The 22,560-nt window shown below is 27.9% G+C and overlaps 2 protein-coding genes across 3 annotated transcripts in view; both read right to left on the bottom strand.

Annotated features, from left to right (window-relative positions):
- LOC122509815 (phosphofurin acidic cluster sorting protein 2) overlaps positions 1–13,157 on the bottom strand; it is a 145,903-nt gene extending 132,746 nt beyond the window's left edge. For both annotated transcript variants that reach the window (XM_043624069.1, XM_043624070.1), the window contains exon 1: positions 12,974–13,157. In XM_043624069.1, the coding sequence (XP_043480004.1) occupies positions 12,974–13,077 (104 nt within the window). In that variant the 5' untranslated portion in view covers positions 13,078–13,157. The remainder of the gene's footprint in view (positions 1–12,973) is intronic.
- A 1,128-nt stretch (positions 13,158–14,285) lies between these two features.
- LOC122509823 (protein YIF1B) lies at positions 14,286–22,519 on the bottom strand. Its single transcript, XM_043624080.1, has 4 exons — positions 22,338–22,519; positions 21,801–21,892; positions 21,314–21,733; positions 14,286–15,282 (listed from the first exon to the last, which is right to left on the bottom strand). Exons 1-4 carry the CDS (start codon positions 22,366–22,368, stop codon positions 14,749–14,751), a joined length of 1,077 nt encoding a protein of 358 aa, XP_043480015.1. The 5' UTR covers positions 22,369–22,519; the 3' UTR covers positions 14,286–14,748.
- Positions 22,520–22,560: the final 41 nt, after the last annotated feature.

Here is a 22,560-nt window from a genome sequence, read left to right as displayed (position 1 = left end):
TAATTGCATTTGAAGGAATAGAGTTAAAATTCATTGAAAATGAAAAATTCTGCGTTTGGTTTAGTTCACTTTATAATATTTGTGATTTTGTTTTATTATAAAGAAAATTTGTTTTAGAATTCTACGCTACCTAATTTGCATTTAAAGGACTAGAATTAAAATTCTTCGATATTTATAAATTCTGCGTTTTGTTAAGTTCACTTTATAATATTTATGATTTTGTTTTATTTTAAACGACAAATTTTGTTCTAATTCTATAATTCCTAATTGCATTTGAAGGAATAGAGTTAAAATTCTTCGAAATTATAAATTCTGCATGCGTTTTCTTCAGTTCAATTTATAATATTTGTGATTTTGTTTTATTGCTACGCTCTCTAATTGCATTTAAAAGAAAAGAGTTAAAATTTATCAAAAATGATAAATTCACCGTTTTGTTTAGTTCACTTTATAAGATTTATAATTTTGTTTTACTTTAAACGACAAATTTTGTTCTAATTCTATAATTCCTAATTGCATTTGAAGGAATAGAGTTAAAATTCTCCGATATTTATAAATTCTGCGTTTTGTTAAGGTCAATTTATAATATTTGTGATTTAGTTTTCTTTTAAACAAAAATTTTTTTCGAATTCTACGCTCTCTAATTTGATTTAAAGGAATGGAGTTAAAATTCTTTGACAATGATAAATTCTGCGTTTGGTTTAGTTCACTTTATAATATTTGCAATTTTGCTTTATTTTACAGAAATTTTTTTTCGAATTCTACGCTTGCTAATTTGCATTTAAAAGTAAAGAGTTAAAATTCTTCGATAATTATAAATTCTGCGTTTTGTTTAGTTCACTTTATAATATTTGTGATTTTATTTTATTTTAATCAAAATTTATTTCTATAAATTAGAAATTCTATTTTTTTCTAATTGTAGGCTTAGTTATAAAAATAATGTTTAAATTCTTCTAAATTATAAATTCTATGTTTTGTTTAGTTTGTTTTTCAATATTTGTAGTTTTGTTATGTCCCGTGTAGAAATGGTGGTCGGGTTCTAGTGGGGACCTCACCAGTTTACCCCATTTGAAAAAGGGCTCCAACTAGAGAAACTGGTGGGGTTCTAGTCGATTTTGTCACGCTCTAGTTGATAGGGCCCCGACTAGAAGTTCTAGTTCACTTCTACCGGTTTTAAAAATTATTATTTTTCAACTTAACTTATTTATAATTGAGCCTCCCAATTCAAGAACTCGCCCGACGCTCGGATGAACACTCTAACGCCAGTCAAACGTTAAGAAAAGTCACAAAAATTAAAATTTGAAATTTTGATTTTTTAGAAGCACTACTTTGTAGGAAATTGAATAGCGCATCTTTTTTTCCTTTGAATTTTTTTCGTAGGATGAATATTGTCGGAAATAATGACGAAAAATGGTAAAATTTTGTTTTTCAAATTTCATTGCTTTTTAAAACATAAATCATCGTATCTTCGACAATTATTGTCGAATTGACTTCAAATTTGGTATGCAAGTCTATTTGGGTTCTGGGAAGACGATAAAATGATCAGAATGTAAAAATTTCCTAATTGTTCACTAATTTGTTAATGTAAATAAAGGCTTGTCAATTTTAGGTTAACTTACCTTCGTCGACAAAAAGTCTGCGGTGAACTTTCGAATTGAAAAAACTTCCAGTGAGACATTTGTTTATTAGTATATAAGGAAGTTTTTTGGAAAATATTAGATTGATTTAGTAAAAAATGTGGAAATATTAAGGTTTAAAGGCAGCGCGGAGAGCGCGACATCGAGTCGCGGCGTGCAAATATCACTAAACACCAACTTTATAGGACGTCAGTTGTTGAATTTGTTCTTATTACCTCGGTTATTACTCAGTACTTTAAAAAAAGCATTAAATTTCTTTGACATTTAGGAAAATAATTAAACTTTGGAAAAGAATTTTGTTATTTATAAAGATAATCGGGATTTTTACAAATTTTTTTTTCAAATTTTGTACATAGTTGAATTTTATAAGAAGAATTTTATTATTTTTTTTTTTGAAAATAGTTGAATTTCTGCAATTATTTGTAATTTCTCCAAAATTGAATTTTTTTAGTGTTTTCAACAAAAATTTAAATTAGAAAGTTTTCAAATTCTATTATTTTTAAAATTGCTAATTTTATTTATAAAATGTAGTAAAAAGTTAGCCGCGCGAATTATTGCTAGTTCTTTATTATTTATAGAATTTTTATGTTTGTTATAATGTTAAACATAGCGTTATAATTATATCCCAATAATTTATTTAATGCTTTTTTTAAAGTACTGAGTAATAACCGAGGTAATAAGAACAAATTCAACAACTGACGTCCTATAAAGTTGGTGTTTAGTGATATTTGCACGCCGCGACTCGATGTCGCACTCTCCGCGCTTCGTTTAAAACTAAATATTTTCCACATTTTTTACTAAATCAATCTAATATTTTCCAAAAAACTTCCTTATATACTAATAAACAAATGTCTCACTGGAAGTTTTTTCAATTCGAAAGTTCACCGCAGACTTTTTGTCGACGAAGGTAAGTTAACCTAAAATTGACAAGCCTTTATTTACATTAACAAATTAGTGAACAAGTAGGAAATTTTTACATTCTGATCATTTTATCGTCTTCCCAGAACCCAAATAGACTTGCATACCAAATTTGAAGTCAATTCGACAATAATTGTCGAAGATACGATGATTTATGTTTTAAAAAGCAATGAAATTTGAAAAACAAAATTTTACCATTTTTCGTCATTATTTCCGACAATATTCATCCTACGAAAAAAATTCAAAGGAAAAAAAGATGCGCTATTCAATTTCCTACAAGGTAGTGCTTCTAAAAAATCAAAATTTCAAATTTTAATTTTTGGGACTTTTCTTAACGTTTGACTGGCGTTAGAGTGTTCATCCGAGCGTCGGGCGAGTTCTTGAATTGGGAGGCTCAATTGAATTCTCCATTCATATTAACATTATTAATGATTGTTGCACACGAAAAATCTCGTGCCTATGAGGGTTCGAACCTTGGACCTTGGGGACACCAGACGGATACACATACCTCTCGGCCATGATAGGTTGGATGGACTTCCGCTTAAAGTACATCCCGTTTGGAAATTCCGCCATTTGTCCCTATCTCTAGTAGGGCTCTCGCTAGATTCTGACTAGAATCTCTAGTCGAGAAAAACTAGTCGGGTTCCAATCTAATTCTAGTTAGATGATTCTTACAAGCATTATTTATTAAAAAAGTTTGCATATTATTTGATTACTTAATTTTTTAATTATTTAAACAAAATCTTTTATTTATTAAGTAAATTAAAAAAGAATAAACCATAAATAAATATTAATTATGTGGATATAATTAATTTTTATTAACTAAATATTGTAATATATTATTTATTATTATATTATTTATTATTATTTATTAAAACAATTATAGTAAATATAAAAATATAAAAAGTAATGTAATAAATTAGTTATGTTTAATTTTTCAATAACGTTATAGATATAATTAATTCATAATATTTTGAATTTTAGGGAGTTATTATTCATCACTCTTATTTAAATCTGCATTCCTAATGATAGTTAATAATAATTAATTATGACATTATTGAAAAATTAAACATTACTAATTGCAGTGCTTTTTATATTTACTATAATTATTATAATTATATTATTCAATTTATTATTGTAATTATAATATTATAGCATCTTTTTAATTATTATTAAATACTTGCATTAATTGTGAAAAACATTTTAAAGTATAATTGCACATACATATCTTTTTAAAAAAAAATTATTTTTACGAATAATATTACAATATTTAGGTAATAAAAATTAGTTATACCCACATAATTAATATTTATTTATGTTTTATTCTTTTAATTTACATATTAAATAAAAGATTTTTATTTAATAAAATTGCTTTATTGGAATTTTTTGTAAAAATATTCTACAATATTTAAAATTTTGTTTAAAAAATGTTAAAAAATTAAATAATTAAATAATATGCAAAATTTTTTAATAAATAATGCTAGTAAGTTTTTCTATCTATTAATCTGAATTATTTATATCTATAGAAAGATAATTTATGTATGTCATACTTGTACACTAGTTTGTCTAGTTTGAAATCGATAAGGTCCTAGTGAGTTTTTTCCAGTCTGAATTATCTAACTAGAATTTGATTGAAGCCCGACTAGTTTTTCTAGACTAGAGATTCTAGTCAGAATCTAGCGAGGTCCCTACTAGAGATAGGGACAAATGGGGAAATTTCTACACGGGGTGCTTTTAACTAGAAATTTTTTTCTAATTCTAATTGCATTTAGAGAAATAAAATTTAATTTTTTCGAAATTATAAATTTTCTGTCTTGTTCAGTTCAGTTTATAATATTTTTTATTTTATTTTATTTTAAACAACAATTTTAATTTTATGCGTACTATTTGCTTTTAAGAATTTATTATACAGGTTTCTTTTATAAAGGTGGTACCAGTAGGTTCCCGGCAGTTAATTTTTTAATTGCAAGTTTTTCATTCAAAACTATACAAGTTTACGACATTAAATGAAAAAGTTATAAATATTAAGATACAATAATTTAAATGATCGCTGTATATAAAGTTATTTTCATTCAACCTATGACCTTGACTCTTGTTACACTTTATACGACCGTTTAGCGTTTACATAGCATCAGCAGGTTTAGGTCAGTGGATGTGGCAGTGCGCTTGGAGTCTCAGGGTCCAGAGTTCAAATCCCCGTAACATCAGATTTTTCTCTTTCAGATTTTCAATAATTATAATTGTTATGTTACAGCATTTTCTTAATTGTTTATGATTTGATATTATTAATTGTTTATTTAAATATGTTTACTGTATGAAAAATGTTAACTTAGAAAAGTGTGTACTAATTATATTTAAAACCGGTACCTGGCCAATATATCGCCGGCACTTACAAAACTGATTCACTCCACCATTACCAAAAAAATGTTCTATCTACAAAATTCCTTTTTAGCTAAAAAAACAATTTTTTTCAGTACCGGGCCAGTACCTAGCCGGTAGTAAACCGGAACTAAATGCCTACAAATATTAACCGGGCCAGTATCGCCCCGGTGAATTATACGATACCGGCCCGGTACGTGTGCCGGATACCTGCCGCAGTTATCATCCGGCAATTTGCCGGTACCAAGCCGGTGAAAATGACGGTCTTATGCCGGTACTAGCCAGTTTCCTGCCGGTAGTGTGCCGGTATTAAAGCGGCACTAAATGCCTACAAATATTAACCGGGCCAGTATCGCCCCGGTGACCCAGGTGCGAATTTAGGTTGGCCGCCAGAGTTTGAAGGTTGGCCCAAGGTTGGCCTAACTTTGGCAAGCAAAGTTTTGGTTGCCAGAGTTTGCCCAACTTTGGCAAGTACTTGTGCCCACAGTTGGCCCGACTTTGCAAGCCAACCATTAAATGCAGAGTTTAACCAACCGTCGGGCCAACTTTGGCGACAAAGGTTGGCACAACTCATCCAAACGTAGTTTAAAAGACTTTCAGTTTCGGTTGGCCGAACTCTGGGCCACGGTTGGCCCGACGGTTGGCAAAACTATGTGAAACACAGTTTAATTGACTTACATTATTTTGGTTGGCTGAACTCTGGGCCACGGTTGGCCCGACGGTTGGCAAAACTATGTGAAACGCAGTTTAATTGACTTAAACTTTCTTGGTTGGCTGAACTCTGGGCCACGGTTGGCCCAACGGTTGGCAAAACTATGTGAAACACAGTTTAATTGACTTACATTATTTTGGTTGGCTGAACTCTGGGCAACGGTTGGCCCGACGGTTGGCAAAACTATGTGAAACGCAGTTTAATTGACTTAAACTTTCTTGGTTGGCTGAACTCTGGGCCACGGTTGGCCCAAAGGTTGGCAAAACTATGTAAAACACAGTTTAATTGACTTACATTATTTTGGTTGGCTGAACTCTGGGCAACGGTTGGCCCAACGGTTGGCAAAACTCTAGAAACGCAGTTTAAATGACTTAAACTTTCTTGGTTGGCCGAACTCTGGGCCACGGTTGGCCCAACGGTTGGCAAAACTCTGTGAAACGCAGTTTAATTGACTTGATTTTTCTTGGTTGGCCGAACTCTGGGCAACAGTTGGCCCAACGGTTGGCAAAACTTTTTGAAACACAGTTTAAATGACTTAAACTTCCTTGGTTGGCCGAACTCTGGGCCACGGTTGGCCCGACTGTTGCAGCTTAAATATACATTTTGCGTTATGCACTCCCATGTGAGCGTAGCGTAGTGGTCAGTGTATAAGTCTTCGGTGCGTTAGGTTAGGGGTTCGATCCCAGCGAGCGTTAGATATTTTCGAAAATGTATGTATGAGATTGTGTTTAATAATAATAGGTAAAGGTTATATCTGATGTTCCCGCTAATAATAACCTGTTAATTGTTTAAATAATTTAGTTTTTTAATAATTTTTTACCTTTGGCTGTTGAAGTTGACCGAACTTTGAAAATTGTGGTTGGCCCAACTTACGCATCTAAAGTTGTGCCAACTTTGGCGTCAGTCTTTGGACCAACCATTGAAATGTATAGTTGGCACAACATATGCATTGTAAGTTGGGCCAACTTCCTTATGAGTTGTCGGGCCAACCATCGTCGCCATTAGACGGTCGCCGTTATCATCTGTATGGTTGGCCCAACCTCTGGCACGAGAAGTTGGACCGACTTTGTAAAAGTTGGCCCAACTATGGGCCGACCAAAAAATCGCACCTGGGGAATTATACGGTACCGGCCCGGTACGTGTGCCGGATACCTGCCGCAGTTATCATCCGGCAATTTGCCGGTACCAAGCCGGTGAAAATGCCGGTCTTATGCCGGTACCGCCCCGGAACTCAAAATCCGCCGATGGTACCGGGCCGGTATCACGCCGGTCGTCAATTTCTACCTGGGTATATGTCTTAAATTATAAGCACTGAAAGCGACTTGTTTACATTTGTAAGACGCAAGAAGTGTCTCAAATTTTTAGACACTTTGCATGAAAGACAGATGAATTAGTCATTTATTCCAGACTAGACGTTTTCAAAATGTCTAATGTCTTAAAATAAGACGTTTCGAAGACGCTAGTTTTTGCAGTGATTTTAATTAATTAAGTATTAATTTTATTTTCAAATATCCAAATAAAAGCGAAGGTCTGTGAAGGAAGGTCTGTGAAATTTTAAGGTTACAATTGTCGCCCGACGAAATACGGCACTGACTGATTTAAATGACGTGAAATAGGTAAATAAACATTTTTCAACCACTTTTTCTCTAAACACAGACACTTTTTACAAAATAAGCCAACATACAATGGGTAAGAATCTTCTTAATAACCTAAATTCAAAAGATTGTTTAAATTCATGCAGAAACGCGGTTGTCAAGCGGTTGTAAAATGTAAAATTGGAAATGATTGGAAAGTAATGTAATGACAGACAACAAGAAGCGGATTACTGCCAGTCGCCAGAAGAGGGCAGAAGCATGCAGAGAGCACAATGGTCCAGCTGTTATATTCTTAGCATTACATCACTTTCCAATTTTACATTTTACAACCGCTTGACAACCGCGTTTCTGCATGAATTTAAACCATCTTTTGAATTTAGGTAATTAAGAAGATTCCTACTCGTTGTATGTTGGCCTATTTTGTAAAAAGTGTCTGTGTTTAGAGAAAAAGTGGTTGAAAAATGTTTATTTACCTATTTCACGTCATTTAAATCAGTCAGAGTCGTATTTTGTCGGGCGATAATTGTAACCTACAAATTTTACAGACCTTCCAACGCCGTTAAAACAAAAAAATGAAATAAAAATATAAAATTCGTATTGTGTTTTAAAAATATCCAACTACTTTTTTATACTTGTCAATGTATAGTTCATTCAGGGAAAACAATATAAATATTTTGTGAATAATTCTCACTCTAAATTGTGATAAATTATAAATTCTTATTACATCGAGTTATTACAAAAATACGAATTATATAAATATACGACTAAAATTTTTAATATTGTTTATTCAAATAATATATTAGATTTGAATTTATTCAAGTAAGTTGATAGTTTAGAACATATGTTCCATGTCATAAAATTTGAGATTCCTAATATCATTTTTTTAGGCATAAGAAATACGTGTTCTTCACAATACTAATATTCGGATTAGATATATAATACCAAATTTCAGTTTTAGTCAGGGTTGCCAGTTTGGGCGGTTTCCCGCAAATCAGGCGGTATTAAAGGTTAATTTGGCGGGTGAAATTTCAATTTTGCGGAAAACCGCCAATCAGGCGGTATCAATAAAAGTATCCGCCAATTAGGCGGTATATTTAAAATATCGCGCCACTTGACCCATAAAGATGCATCCCCACGGCATCATGAAACGAAAAACTATTACGTTTACGCTGAAATGGGACTAGCCCTTAACACCTATAGTTTTACTTCTAACAACTTTTAACTTTATGGTCATTTCGGAATTGTGAAGCGTGTGAAGCATTTTGTTTGCCATGTGACAATGTAGATATTAATCAATCTTTTTCTAATATATTGTTAAGTTTAGTGAATTTTATCGGTGCAATTTTCAATAAATTATTCTTAAATTTATATTATTATTATTATTATTATTACTATTAAAAAATTATATATATTTAACATTTTAATTTTTTCCTTATTTTATATCGTTATATATAATATTTTATATATAGGCGCCAAGATATTCAAAAAATGGCGGTATTTGGCGGTTTTGTCTCGTACTAGTGGCGGGGCGGTCGAGTACTTGTCTGGCAACCCTGGTTTTAGTGATCTGCTTACATCTTACGTCCGATTCCAGTGATAGTTTATGCCTAAATCTCAGATTTAATCTCTAATTTAGAGATTAATTTTTTTCCGTGTACGTTTGAAAAATAAAATACTAAAATTTCCTTTCGGGTTTATCATATATTGTAACAAAGTTTCTTTCAGTGCATTGCGCAGTTTTTCACTTTCTATCGAATATGAAAAAACCTGTTGATCATTTTAGTGAAAAAAGCGCATTGATAGCTTTAACCATTTAAAAAATAGACCAAAAGTTGCACACCTGAAAATTTATACTTACATAGCGCCAATAAGCACCAAAATACTAACAACTGTTTATTTCGCGTAGTAAATGAAATTAAATTGTCTGCCAAAGGTGAGCAGGCGTAAAATAATACATCTCTCATTTCAATTTTTTAAAAATCTTTTTTCGTTTTCGAGATATAAGCAACGGCACAACCTACCCCCGGCACTTTCAACCCCGCTCTCCCCTACTATTATTATTATTATTATTATTATTGTAGGGGAGAGTGGGGCAAACCGGCACAAACAAAAGTAAAAAATGTCAAATTGTTTGCCCCACTCTCCCCTAATAATTGTATCTTTTATCTTTACAAGATTATTTTATTCGATATTAATTAATAATGAATATTTTATCACTTTTCACACGTCTAAAATTTTGAACATTCAAATGAACGAAACTATATATTTTTAAAAATGCGGTAATTATTTGTTTAAAATATAAAATTAATTTCAAAAAATGTAACGAACGAAGAGATTTTATTAAAATTCCAATAAAAATTTATTAGCAACCTAATTGTTTCAGAATTGATAAATTTAATTCTATTTTTTTTAGTAATTTTGTTAAATTATTATAAATGCTTATTGATTAAAATAATTGAATTTTATAAGCGATGCGTTCATAAATTTTACAAATAATTTAATTTCAATTTTTGTTTAAATAATTTAATTCTCAGAGAACTTTTTAAAAAATTATTAAAAATAATTGATTTTAGAGAAGAATTTTAGTTAAATATTTTAGTTAGTTTTATTAAAATTTTTCATAATAATTGAATTCTTTTAAGAAATGCTGTTAAAATTGTTTAAAAAATAATTGAATTTCTGCAAAGAATTTCATACAAATTTTTTTAAATAATTGAATTTCTGCTAAAAGTTTTCCATTTAAATCTTTAAAAATAATTGAATTCTTTCGAGAAATTTTATTACAATTTTTTCAAAAATAATTGAATTCCTACAAAGAATTTTATGAAAATTTTTGAAAATAATTGAATGTTTGCGGAGAAATACATTAAAATATTTAAGAATAATAATTTAAATCTTGCTACGAATTTTATTAAATGTTTCGAGAAACTTTATTGAATTTTATGAAAATAATTAAAGTTTGTAGAAGAATTTAATTAAAATTGTAAAAAAATGGAATTGCTAACAAATGGATTTCAAAATTATTTTTAAAGAATTTTCTTTTTTTTTGTATAAAAATATACATAATTGAATTCTCAGAGAAATTGAGCCGCAGCGTGCAATAATAACAGCTACGCTCGGGCCTTCTTTCTCATCCACAAAATCTACTTTGAGTTACGTAGAATATCAAAAGGCCACTTAACAAGAAGAAGAAGAAGAAGAGTTACGTAGAAGTGGAAAGAATCCATCTCCGTATTGACCAGAGCCTGAGCGTAGCTATACTGTTATTGCACGCAGCGGCTCAATTTTTAAAAAATAATTAAAAATAATTGATTTTAGTTAAATATTCTTAAAATAATTGATTTTTATAAGAAATTCGTTTTCAACTTTTATAAATAATTAATAATTATTAAAACAATAAAATAAAAGTAAAGAAATAAATAAAAAAAAATGATTTAAAAAAAAAGAAAAATTGTAAAAGAAAAGTTTCTGCACACTAATGAAAACTATTTTCCAGAAACTCGGCAGTAAATATGTTTGCAATTTAGTATAAAGCGAACGCGAAGACTTGATTTTTACGAGGAATGTATAACTGGAAAGAAAAACCAACAAATTCTTTGAAACTTGCGGAAAGTTGCACAAAATTCAAAGTTATAAAAAAATAAATCAACTTACACAACAGTTGCTGAGTTTAGATAAAGCATATTAACGACCAAATAAGTGTAAATTTTCAGAAACTGATTGTCGATTAATTGACTCTTAAAAAACTATTTTTAGTTAAAGTTTAAGAGTTCGTCTATTTTCGAATTTTCAAGTAGACGAGACTATAAACATTATTTTTTCACTAACGCGCATTAAAAGTAAATTAAAATTTTTTTTTTATAAAAAAATAACTTTTTTTTCAAACTAAATAATTGCTAAATAATAAAGTTGTTATTAAACGCACGAGGATAACTTTTAATTAATAAATAAATGTGTAATAATAGTTGGAAATTTTCCCAAGGAAAAACTTTTTTTACATTATTTTTTCAATAATTTTAAATATTTTGATTTCATCTTAATTTTATATACCTAATTAATTTTTAAGTGGAAATTTAATAAGAAGCAACAATAACTTTGATAATTTACTTATTAATTTTGTGTAATTACTTTTATGTGTGTACTAAAATGTATAGTCTGGGACAAATGAATTAATGTACATACTTTATAAATCTCGACTAGAACAGTTTAATTGTTATTAGTTTCCGCAAAATATTCCGTGCATTTTGCACCAAAATATTATAACAAGATATCTGAGCGCACCCGCAACTCTAACAATATTTAGGGAATTTATTACATTTATTATTCAATATAATGTAATTTACAAAACAAATTTTAATTTCACTTCCCTCGCAAAACTAATAAATAATAAACTCGAATTTTTGGCCAATTTCCAGTCATATGTAAAATTCCCAAAAATTTCCAACTCAAAAAGTAAAATAAAATGCAAATAAAAAAACGGTGGCAGAAAAAAAGGCAAAGAATAATTAAATAAAGGAAGAGAATAAATAAGAAAGTTTAATGAAAATAAAGAACTAAATTGAAGAAATTCGAAAAAATTGTTTGTTTTTTTTAAATAGAAAATCGAAATTAATGGAGGAAGTAGGTGCTTTAGAATATTTCTTGTAAAAATAGACTATCATTGACAAACATTAGCACTGGTAAACAAACATTATAAGTACACACATAATTTGTTTTGCTTTTTATCAGTCACTGTTGGGGGGAAAATATCACCATTATTTTAAGCTCATCATTTTTATTATGTATGTTTAATATTTAACACCATTAATCATCAATTATTTAGAAAGTTTACAAAGAGAAAATAATGATAAGAAAATCGAATAGGTACGTGAGAAAGTGAATTGCAATTGAAATGTTATTAATTCCGATAAAACGAAACGTCACTCAATTCTATATATCGAAAAAAGAAATACTTTTTCCAATTGTTACAGAAAAAAACATTCCACAATTATACCACTGTATAATAATAATAATAATCTCAATTATACTCTGCACATTTATCTAAAATTAAAATATTCACAAATGCATCGCAATTTCCGTAATTACATATATCAAAAAAACAAACGTCAAATTTGAAACCTTTTTATGCACACAATTTCCGATAGGCATCAAAGAGAAACATTCCAAACGAATGGAATTTTTGAAAAATGTTTTCAATCTTTTGTTATACGGAAAAAGGGAAAAAAATTCGTGTGACAACAGCAACAGATTGTCATCATTCATTTAACACGCACTTGTAATTAACTCAGATTATTATCAAATAAATCCCTAATTAAAATTCAAATATGCTCTCTCACACTAAATGCAGAGAAATGTCACATCTCGTTGACAGTTAACATCCGTTTCACTTTTTCGAATGTTCCGTAAATTGCGAGATGAAATTTTCGCGCAAAGAGAAAGAGAAAAAAACACATTCACAAATTTTTGACAGATCAATTAAAATTGTGCCATTAAAAAATCACATAAACCAATGACATTTAACTGTTAAATTGTAACATTGACAATGAACAGGTAAAAATGTGATTTTTTGTTATCATAATTATCATTGTTAAGGGACAATAAACATATTTAGGTTTTATATTGGTAAAAGGGCGTGTAAATACCCGCCAAAGCGGTGGCGTCTGTAACAAGCGGTTAATTTATAAGTGGTTTTGAGAGAAGGAAAAAAAATTGATAATTATGGAGGAGATTACTACCTGGGTATGCAATTGGGAGGCGTTCGATCCACTTCCCAGGTAGCAAAAAGCTTCATGGGGACGGGCCGGTTGGCCGGGGCTGCTGTCTTTGTGCGCTCCGCCATTTTTCGGCTGGTCTGCCCACGATATCACAATATATACAACCTTTTGTCTTCGTGGTCTTCAGCTAACTGAGGTTATCTGCATAATCGGGCGAGACCCGCCAATTAACACTGTTGCGCCATCTTCTTTTTTGGAAAAACTAAACAGCGCCCTCTACTGTCGGTAAATCACTCTTCTTACCCACTGTCGGTAAAGCTGTTAAAATTTTAAAAACAATATTTTTAAAAAACCTAATTAAATAAAACTGTATTGAAAATAATAATTAAATTTTATAAAATAATTAGTTAAACATTGTAGAAAAAATAATTAAACAAATTTTATCACAAGTTTTGAAAATAAATTAATTTTTGCGAAAAGTTTTATTAAAATTTTTAAAAATAATTATTGAATTCTTTCTAGAAATTTTATCAAAATAGCTTCAAAAATAATTGAATTCCTAACGAAAACTTTTGAAAATAATTTCGTTCTAGGAATTTCATTAATATTTTATTGAAAATGATTGAATCCTTCGAAGAATTTTATGATTTCGGAAAATAATTCAATTCTTACAACAAATATTATAAAAAAATTTTAAATAATTGAATTCTTAACAGAAATTTTGTCAAAATTCTTTAAAAAATAATTTAATTCGACTGCAAAGAATGTTTTAAACTAATTGAATTTTTTTAAAGAAATTTATCAATATTTATTGAAAATAATTGAATTTCTTCGAAGAATTTTGTAATTTATGAAAATTAATTCAATTCAATTCTTGAAACATTTTGAAGAATTTTATTAAAATTGAATTATTACAAAGAAAATTGATAAAAAAATTGTAAAATAATTGAATTCTATTGGAAAATTTCTAAATAATTGAATTCTGTCAAGAAATTTTATTTAAATTGTATTGAAAACAATTGCTTGAATTTCTCCGAAGAATTTTATTACTTATGAAAAAAATAATTGAATTTTTGACAAAACTTTATTTAAATTTTTGAAAATAATATTAGACTCGATTTTATTAAGATTTTTGAAAATAATTGAATTTCTGCGAAGAATTTGCAAAGTAGTAAATATAAGGTCAATAACAATTCTGCCAAGAAATTCAAAATTCAATGAACTTTTATTATTTTATAAATAATAAATAATAAATTTAATTAAAATAATATTTTTAAATTATGAAAGAGATAATTTGCCAAACTCTTGCATTTTAGTTAATTAAAAATTCGTCTTCTTAGAAACCGACGATTTTATTATCCTTCTGCCATATCGCTAGAGACTTACATAAATTTTTGTTTTAGTAAAATTGAAAAAATTTTGATTTAAACAGTCACATTTTAGTCCCACAATTAATTAGACGCAATTAAGACGAAACAATTATATTTGATGTTCGCGAAAAAAAATTTGAACCAAAATAAAAAGTTCTTTTTTTTAAATCGTTGAGATCGTTTTACATACCAAAAATAGACTACATAACAAAGTGATTGATCAGTTTTTCTTTGTTAATCATAGTAGTACACTCGTAACTTTACAATAATTATTTATTACAAAAAATGCACAAAGGTGAATTACCTCAGCAAAATTCCCTCTCTCTCTCTCTCTCTCTCTCTTTCTCTCTAGAAAACAAACCAGAGAAAAGTTATTTTCTTTCGGGAACAAAAGAAAAAAAAATGTATATTCCACTCGATTGGAATTTAAGAGATGAGATGATAAGACAGCCACCACATTAAAAATGGTTGAAGTCCAGCGAGACATAATATAAAGTAGAGTCGTCTTTTATTTCCCGTCGCTGTATAGGACGTGTGTCCTTCCGGGATGACTCTTAATTTTAATGATCTCACGAGAAAGAAGGCTAAGCAAATACCAAAGTATATTAGGACACAGTAATAACCGAATTTACGGAATATTAATGATGCTGCGAGTGCGATATTTATTCCGACGTATTTATAACCGCAATAGGCTAATAGATCCATTGTTCGTAAACTCGTGTCCAAATTCATTATGTAAAGTGTTATTGTATGAACAATTAACTCTATAACACCCCAAGCCAATGCTGTACTTGATATTATGCCCAATTGTTCTGGCGTGAATTTCTCTTGTGTTCCCAACGCCAATCCTGATAGTACAACGTATGTTAAAAACGCCATTGTAGGAATGTACAAATCTGGCGCATTTCTCTCGTAACGTGGCTGCAACGGTCCATCTTGCTCGTATTTTACAGACCAGTCCTGAGATCAATTGTTTTACATTTCAAATAATATGTATTCTTATTCATAGAATTAATGTGCATTCTTACACGGAAAAGTTTTTGGGCGAGCTGCGTTCTCCGCGCGTAGAGAGGCTCTCCTTAACGAGAGAAGGCATATCGCCTTGTTAATGGGTGAGCTTCTTTCTCTACTGGGAACGCTGCTCACCCAGTGCTGGACGCGCTGCGCTGAAAGTCAGTGGTAGATACATGACTGGTAGAGCAGCTCGTCCAGTGCTGGCCATGCTGCGTTATCTTTTTGCGACTGCTGCTCCACCAAACGTGAAGTTGCGTAGCGTTACCAGGGCAAATAGAGCTGCTCGCCCGAAAACTTTTCCGTGTATTTATATAAATATTGAAACACATTTATTCTCTCTTGCAACTAGTTTTCCACATTTTTATTTAACATAATTAATGTTAGAATTTTTTTTCATAGTTTAACATAATTATAATTTTATCTAAAGTTCAGGCCTCGGATCGACTTTAAGGAGCAAAAAAAATCGCTTTAGTGAATTAAAAATACAAAAAAAAGTCGTTAACTTAATTCAGTGTTGTCACAGAAATTTTATTTTGTATATCCCTGATTTTCCCTTTTCACTAATTTCTAAATTAAATTATTCAAAACCTAAATAATTTTATCAAATAAATATTTAAATACTTCTTAATTTGTTTTTCCACAGGAAATAAAATTTAAAAAATGTCAATTTAAAACCTTCTGAAATTTAATAATTTCTAAAAATTACAACTGTAACCCTTCCACAAATCAATTATTTTCTACAATTTTTTGAAAAATTTTAATAAAAAATTTTGAACATGATTGTTTTTTCCAAATTGTTAAAAATAATTATAAAAAATGTTTTTAGAATTTTTTATAGATATGTATTTGAATTTTCGGAAACATGTAATTGAAAATATTGAGAATAAATGAATAATTGAATTTTAAAAAATTAGAATGAAAAAATTCTAGTCATTACTTTTTTCAAAAATATTTAATTTAAATATAAATATAATTATTGGGGTTTCGTGGCCAATGGCCGAAACCGTTATAGCGAGACTCCGGTGTCCGTCTATAGTTTTCTATTTATTAACAATTAATAATGTCCGTGGGGGTTAAGATTGGTTTTATTATTTATTTTTTAATTTTATACTTTTAGGCGACAAAACCCCAAAACTCAATGTAGGCGCATTGAGCCTGCTTCTCTCACTAATTTTTTTAGAAGCTTTCAGTAATTTTCATTTCTAAATTTACATTTTAAGATTTATCATTAAACTTTTTGAGAATTCAATTATTTTACAAATTTTTAATTAAAATTTTTCAAAAGTTGATTTTTAAAAATTGTAAGAAAATACTTGAAAAAAATCAATTATTTTTAATTAAATTTTACAAAATTTCAATTATTCAACAATTTCATAAACTAGTTAAATAAATATTCAAATACTATAGAAATAATTATATTCTTTTACAGGGATTAAAATTTTTGAAAATTCTAATTTCTAACTATCTGAAATTTTATTAATTCTTAAAAATTTCAACGAAACTGTTCACAAAATTCAATTATTTTCTAGAATTTTGAACTAAAATGCTTCTAAAGATTTTTCCAATTACCGTTAAATGTATATAACTTTTTCATCCATTTAAATTTTCAAAAATTTTTAAGTTGAATCCTTCTTAAATTTAATTCAAAAAAATACTTTTTTCAAAAAATTGCTACTAAAACTTCTTAAAAATTGAATTATATTCTAGAATTTTTAACTAAAATCCTCTTTATAATGCGACTAAAATTCCCTCTAAAATTCTTAAAATCAATTATGTTTTAATAATTTTATGAACGCGCTTCTTTAAAAATTAAATTATTCAAGAAAAAAAAAGTTCATTCCCTGATTCCCTGACGAATAGCAACTTTATTATTGTCGAAATTCATGAAAATGTTAGAAACAGTCTAACTCAAAGATAAGTTTTTAAAGAATATTAGAAACTAAATTAAAAAATTTACATTATTTTTAATTTACTTTAGAGAAAAATATTTGATTATAGTTATTTTTCACACTTTCAAAATCAATGTAAATAGCATTTTCTACCAAAAAAGTGGTATTTTGTTGAAATATGTGAAAGAAAAGTAAAAAAAGTCGTATTTTTTTAAAATAAGTCGAAAAAGTTAGCCAAGACCTGATTTTATCCAAAATTGACATTGTTTATAATTTTTCGTGTCATATGGACTATGTATAAAGCAAAGTGTTAAATAAAAATTTGGAAAAGAAAGAATTATCTTTCTTTAATGATTGAAATTTCAGTTTGTAAAAGTAAATGAAGTTGAAACTGGAACCCAGTTGTCAGCAACCCTCTTAATTTTAGAAATTAATTTTTAACATGTGATGTGGAATATGTGTTGTATTTTGTTTATTTATTTATTTATTATTTTTATCTTTATGACAAATTAAAACGTGTCTTCATGTTTTAATGAATTAGGTAGGATAATATTAATTGTTATTACTTTTACGAAAAATAGTGTCAAATAGTGCCAACGAAACGTCGCTTTGCTGACGAAACACATTGAATTTTTTATTCAATTTTCCACCTTCCCAAGATAATTTACAGGGTTGCTACAAAAATTTAATTTTCTTTTTCCCTGACTTTTCCCTGATTTCCAGACAAAATTTTGTCTTTTTCCCTGACCCTAAAGAATGTTCTGATTCACTCTAAAAATGACTAAATACTCAAAAAAAATATTCTATTAGGTACATTTATTTGAGAATTTCTTTAATTGTAAAATTATTCGAAAATATCAATAACTTGATTTCTTTTTTAATCATTATTAATGATTTTTTCATGGGAAAAAATATTTTAAAACTTTCAAATTCAATAACTTGAAAGAATATTATTATAAAACATTAAGAAATAGATCACTCCGAGTCTTCGACACGGAGTGATCCATTTTTTCCTGTTTTTTAGTAATTAAAGATGACCGAGTAATAAAATCATTATTTTATATATTATAATATAAGAATGTTGTTACTGTAACTTCTTTAAAATTATTTTCATCGTTCCAATTCAATTCAATTCAATTTCTAAAAATTAAAAATAAAATTCTACTTTAAATCAAGTTTTAATAATTTTTGAAAAACTTCTTCTTTGAGAATTTTTAAATCCATTTGTTTACAATTCTATTATACGTGAAATTTTAATTATTCGGAAATTCTTCAATTAAATATACATTAGAAAAAAAACATGAAATAATTTTAAAAAATTGAAATTAAGCTTTTTGAAAATAAAATTAGTTCCATAGAATTTTTAATTAAAAGTATGAAAAATTCAAATTTTCAAAGATTTTAATTTAAAACTTGAACAAAATTCAATTATTTCTAAAAAATTGCAATTATTAGTAACTCCTCCAAAATTCAATTATTATCTAAAACTTTAACTGAAATTCATTTATAAATCAATTATTATTAGAAAATTCTATGAGAATTCAATTATTTAAAAACAAAAATAAATAATTTATTGAATAATTGAATGTTTCTTAAAATTCAATTTCTGCATAAAGAGTTGTTATCAACAAATTTTTAAATAATTGAATTCTTTCGACGAATTTTAATAAAATTTTTAAGAATAATTACTGTTTTCAAGGAATTTGATTGAAATTTTATTAAAAATAATAAAAATTCTGCAATGAGCTTTATTATTTATGAAAATAATTCAATTCCTAAAACGAATTTTCTTATTTAAGACAATAATTGAATCCTTGTAAAAATTGTATTATTTATGAAAATAATTAAATTATTGCGAAGAAATTTTTAAAAAAATTGTAAATAATAATTGAATTTATTTTATTAAAATTTATTGTAAAATAAATTTTTGAACAAAATTAAAATTTTGCCAATTTGGAAATAATAAAACCTTTTCAAAATTCAATTATTTCTAAAAATTCAGGTTTAAATGTCTCTAAATATTCAATTATTAGATATGTAAAATCTGAACTAAATGTCATTTTTGAATAGATTTTTATTTTTTATTAAAAAATTCTACCAGAATTCAATAATTTAAATACAAAAATAAATAATTTATTGAATAATTAAATGTTTCTTAAAATTGAATTCTTATACATAATTTTATCAACAAATTTTTAAATAATTTAATTCTTTCGACGAATTTTAATAAAATTTTAAAAATAATTACAGTTTTTAAGGAATTCGATTGAAATTTTATTAAAAATAATTAAAATTCTCCAATGAATTTTATTATTTATGAAAATAATTAAATTATTGCGAAGAATTTTATAAAAAAAAGTTTGAAACAATTAGTTTTTTTCAAAAAAATGGATGCAAATTCTATTTTTAATCATTCAATTCCTGTGAATTTTTTATTTGCTTAAAAAATAATTGAATGTTCGTGTTAAATATTGTCAAAATTGTTGTTTAATAATTAAATTCTTTTGGGAAACTTTATAAAAATAGTAGAATATTGAAAAATCATTGAATTAATAAAAATTTTTTTAAAAAATTGATATTTTGCCATGAATTTTATTAAAATTTTTGAGAATAATTGAATTTTATTACTTTTAAGAATAATTTAATTCTTGTGACGAATACTATTATTTATGAAAGTAATTGAATTTTGCAATGAATTTTTTCTAAATTCCTGAAAATAATTGAATTTTGTCGAAGAATTTTGCTATTCATTTATAAAGATAAGTAATTTAAATGATGACAATTTTTTTTGGACTCTTTGAAAATAATTGAATTTCTGAGAAGAATTTTATAATTTTGAAAATAATTGAATTCTTGTGATGAATATTGTTATTTATGAAAATAATTGAATTTTACAATGAATTTTGCTATTTATAAAGATAATTAAAATGTTGACGAGAATTTTTTAAACATTTTTGAATATAGGGTAAGTGCGGGTATAGTCGGACAGTACTAGTAGTCGGACACTTTCGTGTTTTTTGGCAAATAAATAATAATGCATTGTGATAATTACTTTAAAAAGTATACTAGACGAATGTGTGAAGTTTATATTTTATTAAAATAGTGTTATTTTCGAAAATAATTAAACAAGAAACATTTTATTTAATGTTTTAAAAATCATGGTGTCCGACTATAGATACAACCATTTTCGAGTAGCGCGATGAGTGGTACAAAGTTTTGTTGATAATTAATCATAAATATTAAAACTTATAGGGTTTAAATATTATATTAATAACTTCTAATATGCTTTAATTCCATTTTCCAGCAGATAGCAATTAAAAAATTATCTTTTTTACTTTATAAATTCAAAATATCTGACAGATGTCCGACTATAGAAACAAGGGGAAAAAGTGTCCGACTACTAAAGCATTCGTAATTTTTTATTAAAATGTTTATATTTTATTAAATACTCAACTATTTGTAACAAATTTATATGATTTTTAATCCTGAAGAACTCCTTTAATTAATAATGTGCTTATAAACACAGAAGACATTTGCTATTTCAAGAAAAAAACCATAATTTAAGATTGTATCCTTAAGTGTCCGACTACTAGTGCATTTACCCTAATTGAATTTCTGGAAAGAAGTTTAATATTTATTAAGATAATTGAATTCTTTCAAATAATTGCGTTAAAATTTTTAAAATTAAAATTAAAGTTTTTTAAGAAAAGACACAAAAATTCAGAATTTTCTTATTAATTTTAAAAATTTAATTTTTTCCAGTAATTTTAATAAAAATCCCTGACTTTTCCCTGACCAATTCTACTTTCTCTGACTTCCCTGATTTCCCTGACCTGTGGCAACCCTGATTTACTTTAATAATATCAACTACATTACGGAAGGATTTAACTCTACTCAATTAATTAATTTTTAAAGTTGCTAAATATTTTTTTGTTTAAAACCAACATCAAATTTTGAAAAATCAAATTGGGTGCTAGTTGCAGCTTCTTGAAAAATATTTAACATTAAAATTTAATTTCCAAAATTAAGCGGGTGCTGATAACTGAATGCCAGTTTCAGCTTCATGAAGGAAAATAGATAAGACTTACTTTATGCGTAAATGGAAATAGGAGAAGAGTTAATTTCATGAGAACGTAATCCGTATCAACGGCGAAATAATATCTCAAAGCACTGACAGGAACGTATTTCTCAATGTGTTGCTTCCCTGAGCCAACTAAGGCATTTCCGTAATGTGCCGCAATATTTGCGACCATTGGTTCAGCGAGGAGTTGTGTCGCAAATTGAGGAGTTGGAAATCCTTCCTTCATTGGATCACGAGTCGAATAAGGCGGCATAGGCGACTGCATAGGTTGTTGCATTGGATTATGCATTGGATTTTGAACTGGATTCTGCATTTGATTATGCATTGGATTTTGCATTGTAGGTGGTGGTGTTGTAAATCCATATGGGGTACTTTGCTCTGGTATGTTGAAACCATAATCCGTCGGCATTCCATTATTTATAGGCACCTGTCGTTAATAATGTATTTACTTATTCATTCTATTATTGTATTTACATATTTTTTAACTTCTCTACCTGTTGATTATACATGTAGGGATTCTGTGGCATCGCTGAAGGTTGAGGAGGTGGTGTCGTCAATCCTGACGAAGGATCTAATATCCTTTTCGCTAAAAAACAAAACGTACATTCGCAATTTTATCTAGGGTCACGATTTTTATCATCATATCAACTAAGATATTTTTATATTTTATATTGTGAATAAATAAAGAATATAAAATAAATACAAAAAAATTATAAATAAAATAAAGAAATCAGAATAATTTTTCCAAAAAAAAAGCAAATTTAAATTATATTTATAAACATTTTATAAATAAAACGAAAATTCGCACGAATTTGCAATATATGACGAAACCAAACATAACCTAAAAATTTCGTTTCGGCAATTTTGCGGTTTTTAATTATAGGACCATTAGGACATTTAATAGATAAAAAATGCACTCAATATACCTAAATAGAAATTAAATCGTATTAATAAGAATTATAAATGACAATAAGATAAGAGAATTTCTAAATTGTTGACCAGCTGTAAGAATTGAAATACACGTCATTTACCTCTTCGGGGTCCTGTGTGATTGTAACTCATTTTGCTTTCCCTCCTATTTTCCCAATTTTACAAACGCACTGATCTATTTACAAATTTACAAACAATACAAATTGATTAATTATTTTCTTCAATTAAAAATATCAAAAACAATTTGGATAACACGTCGCCATGTCTGACACATCCCGTCCCAATAACCATTGCGGCTCGAAAGAAGAAACGCGGGAAATTTTC

Source organism: Leptopilina heterotoma, unplaced genomic scaffold (assembly GCF_015476425.1).
Source record: "Leptopilina heterotoma isolate Lh14 unplaced genomic scaffold, ASM1547642v1 Lhet_63, whole genome shotgun sequence".
Taxonomy (NCBI): domain Eukaryota; kingdom Metazoa; phylum Arthropoda; class Insecta; order Hymenoptera; family Figitidae; genus Leptopilina; species Leptopilina heterotoma.
Note: the sequence above shows the minus strand (reverse complement) of the source record. Positions and strands in the feature narration are given on the sequence as shown.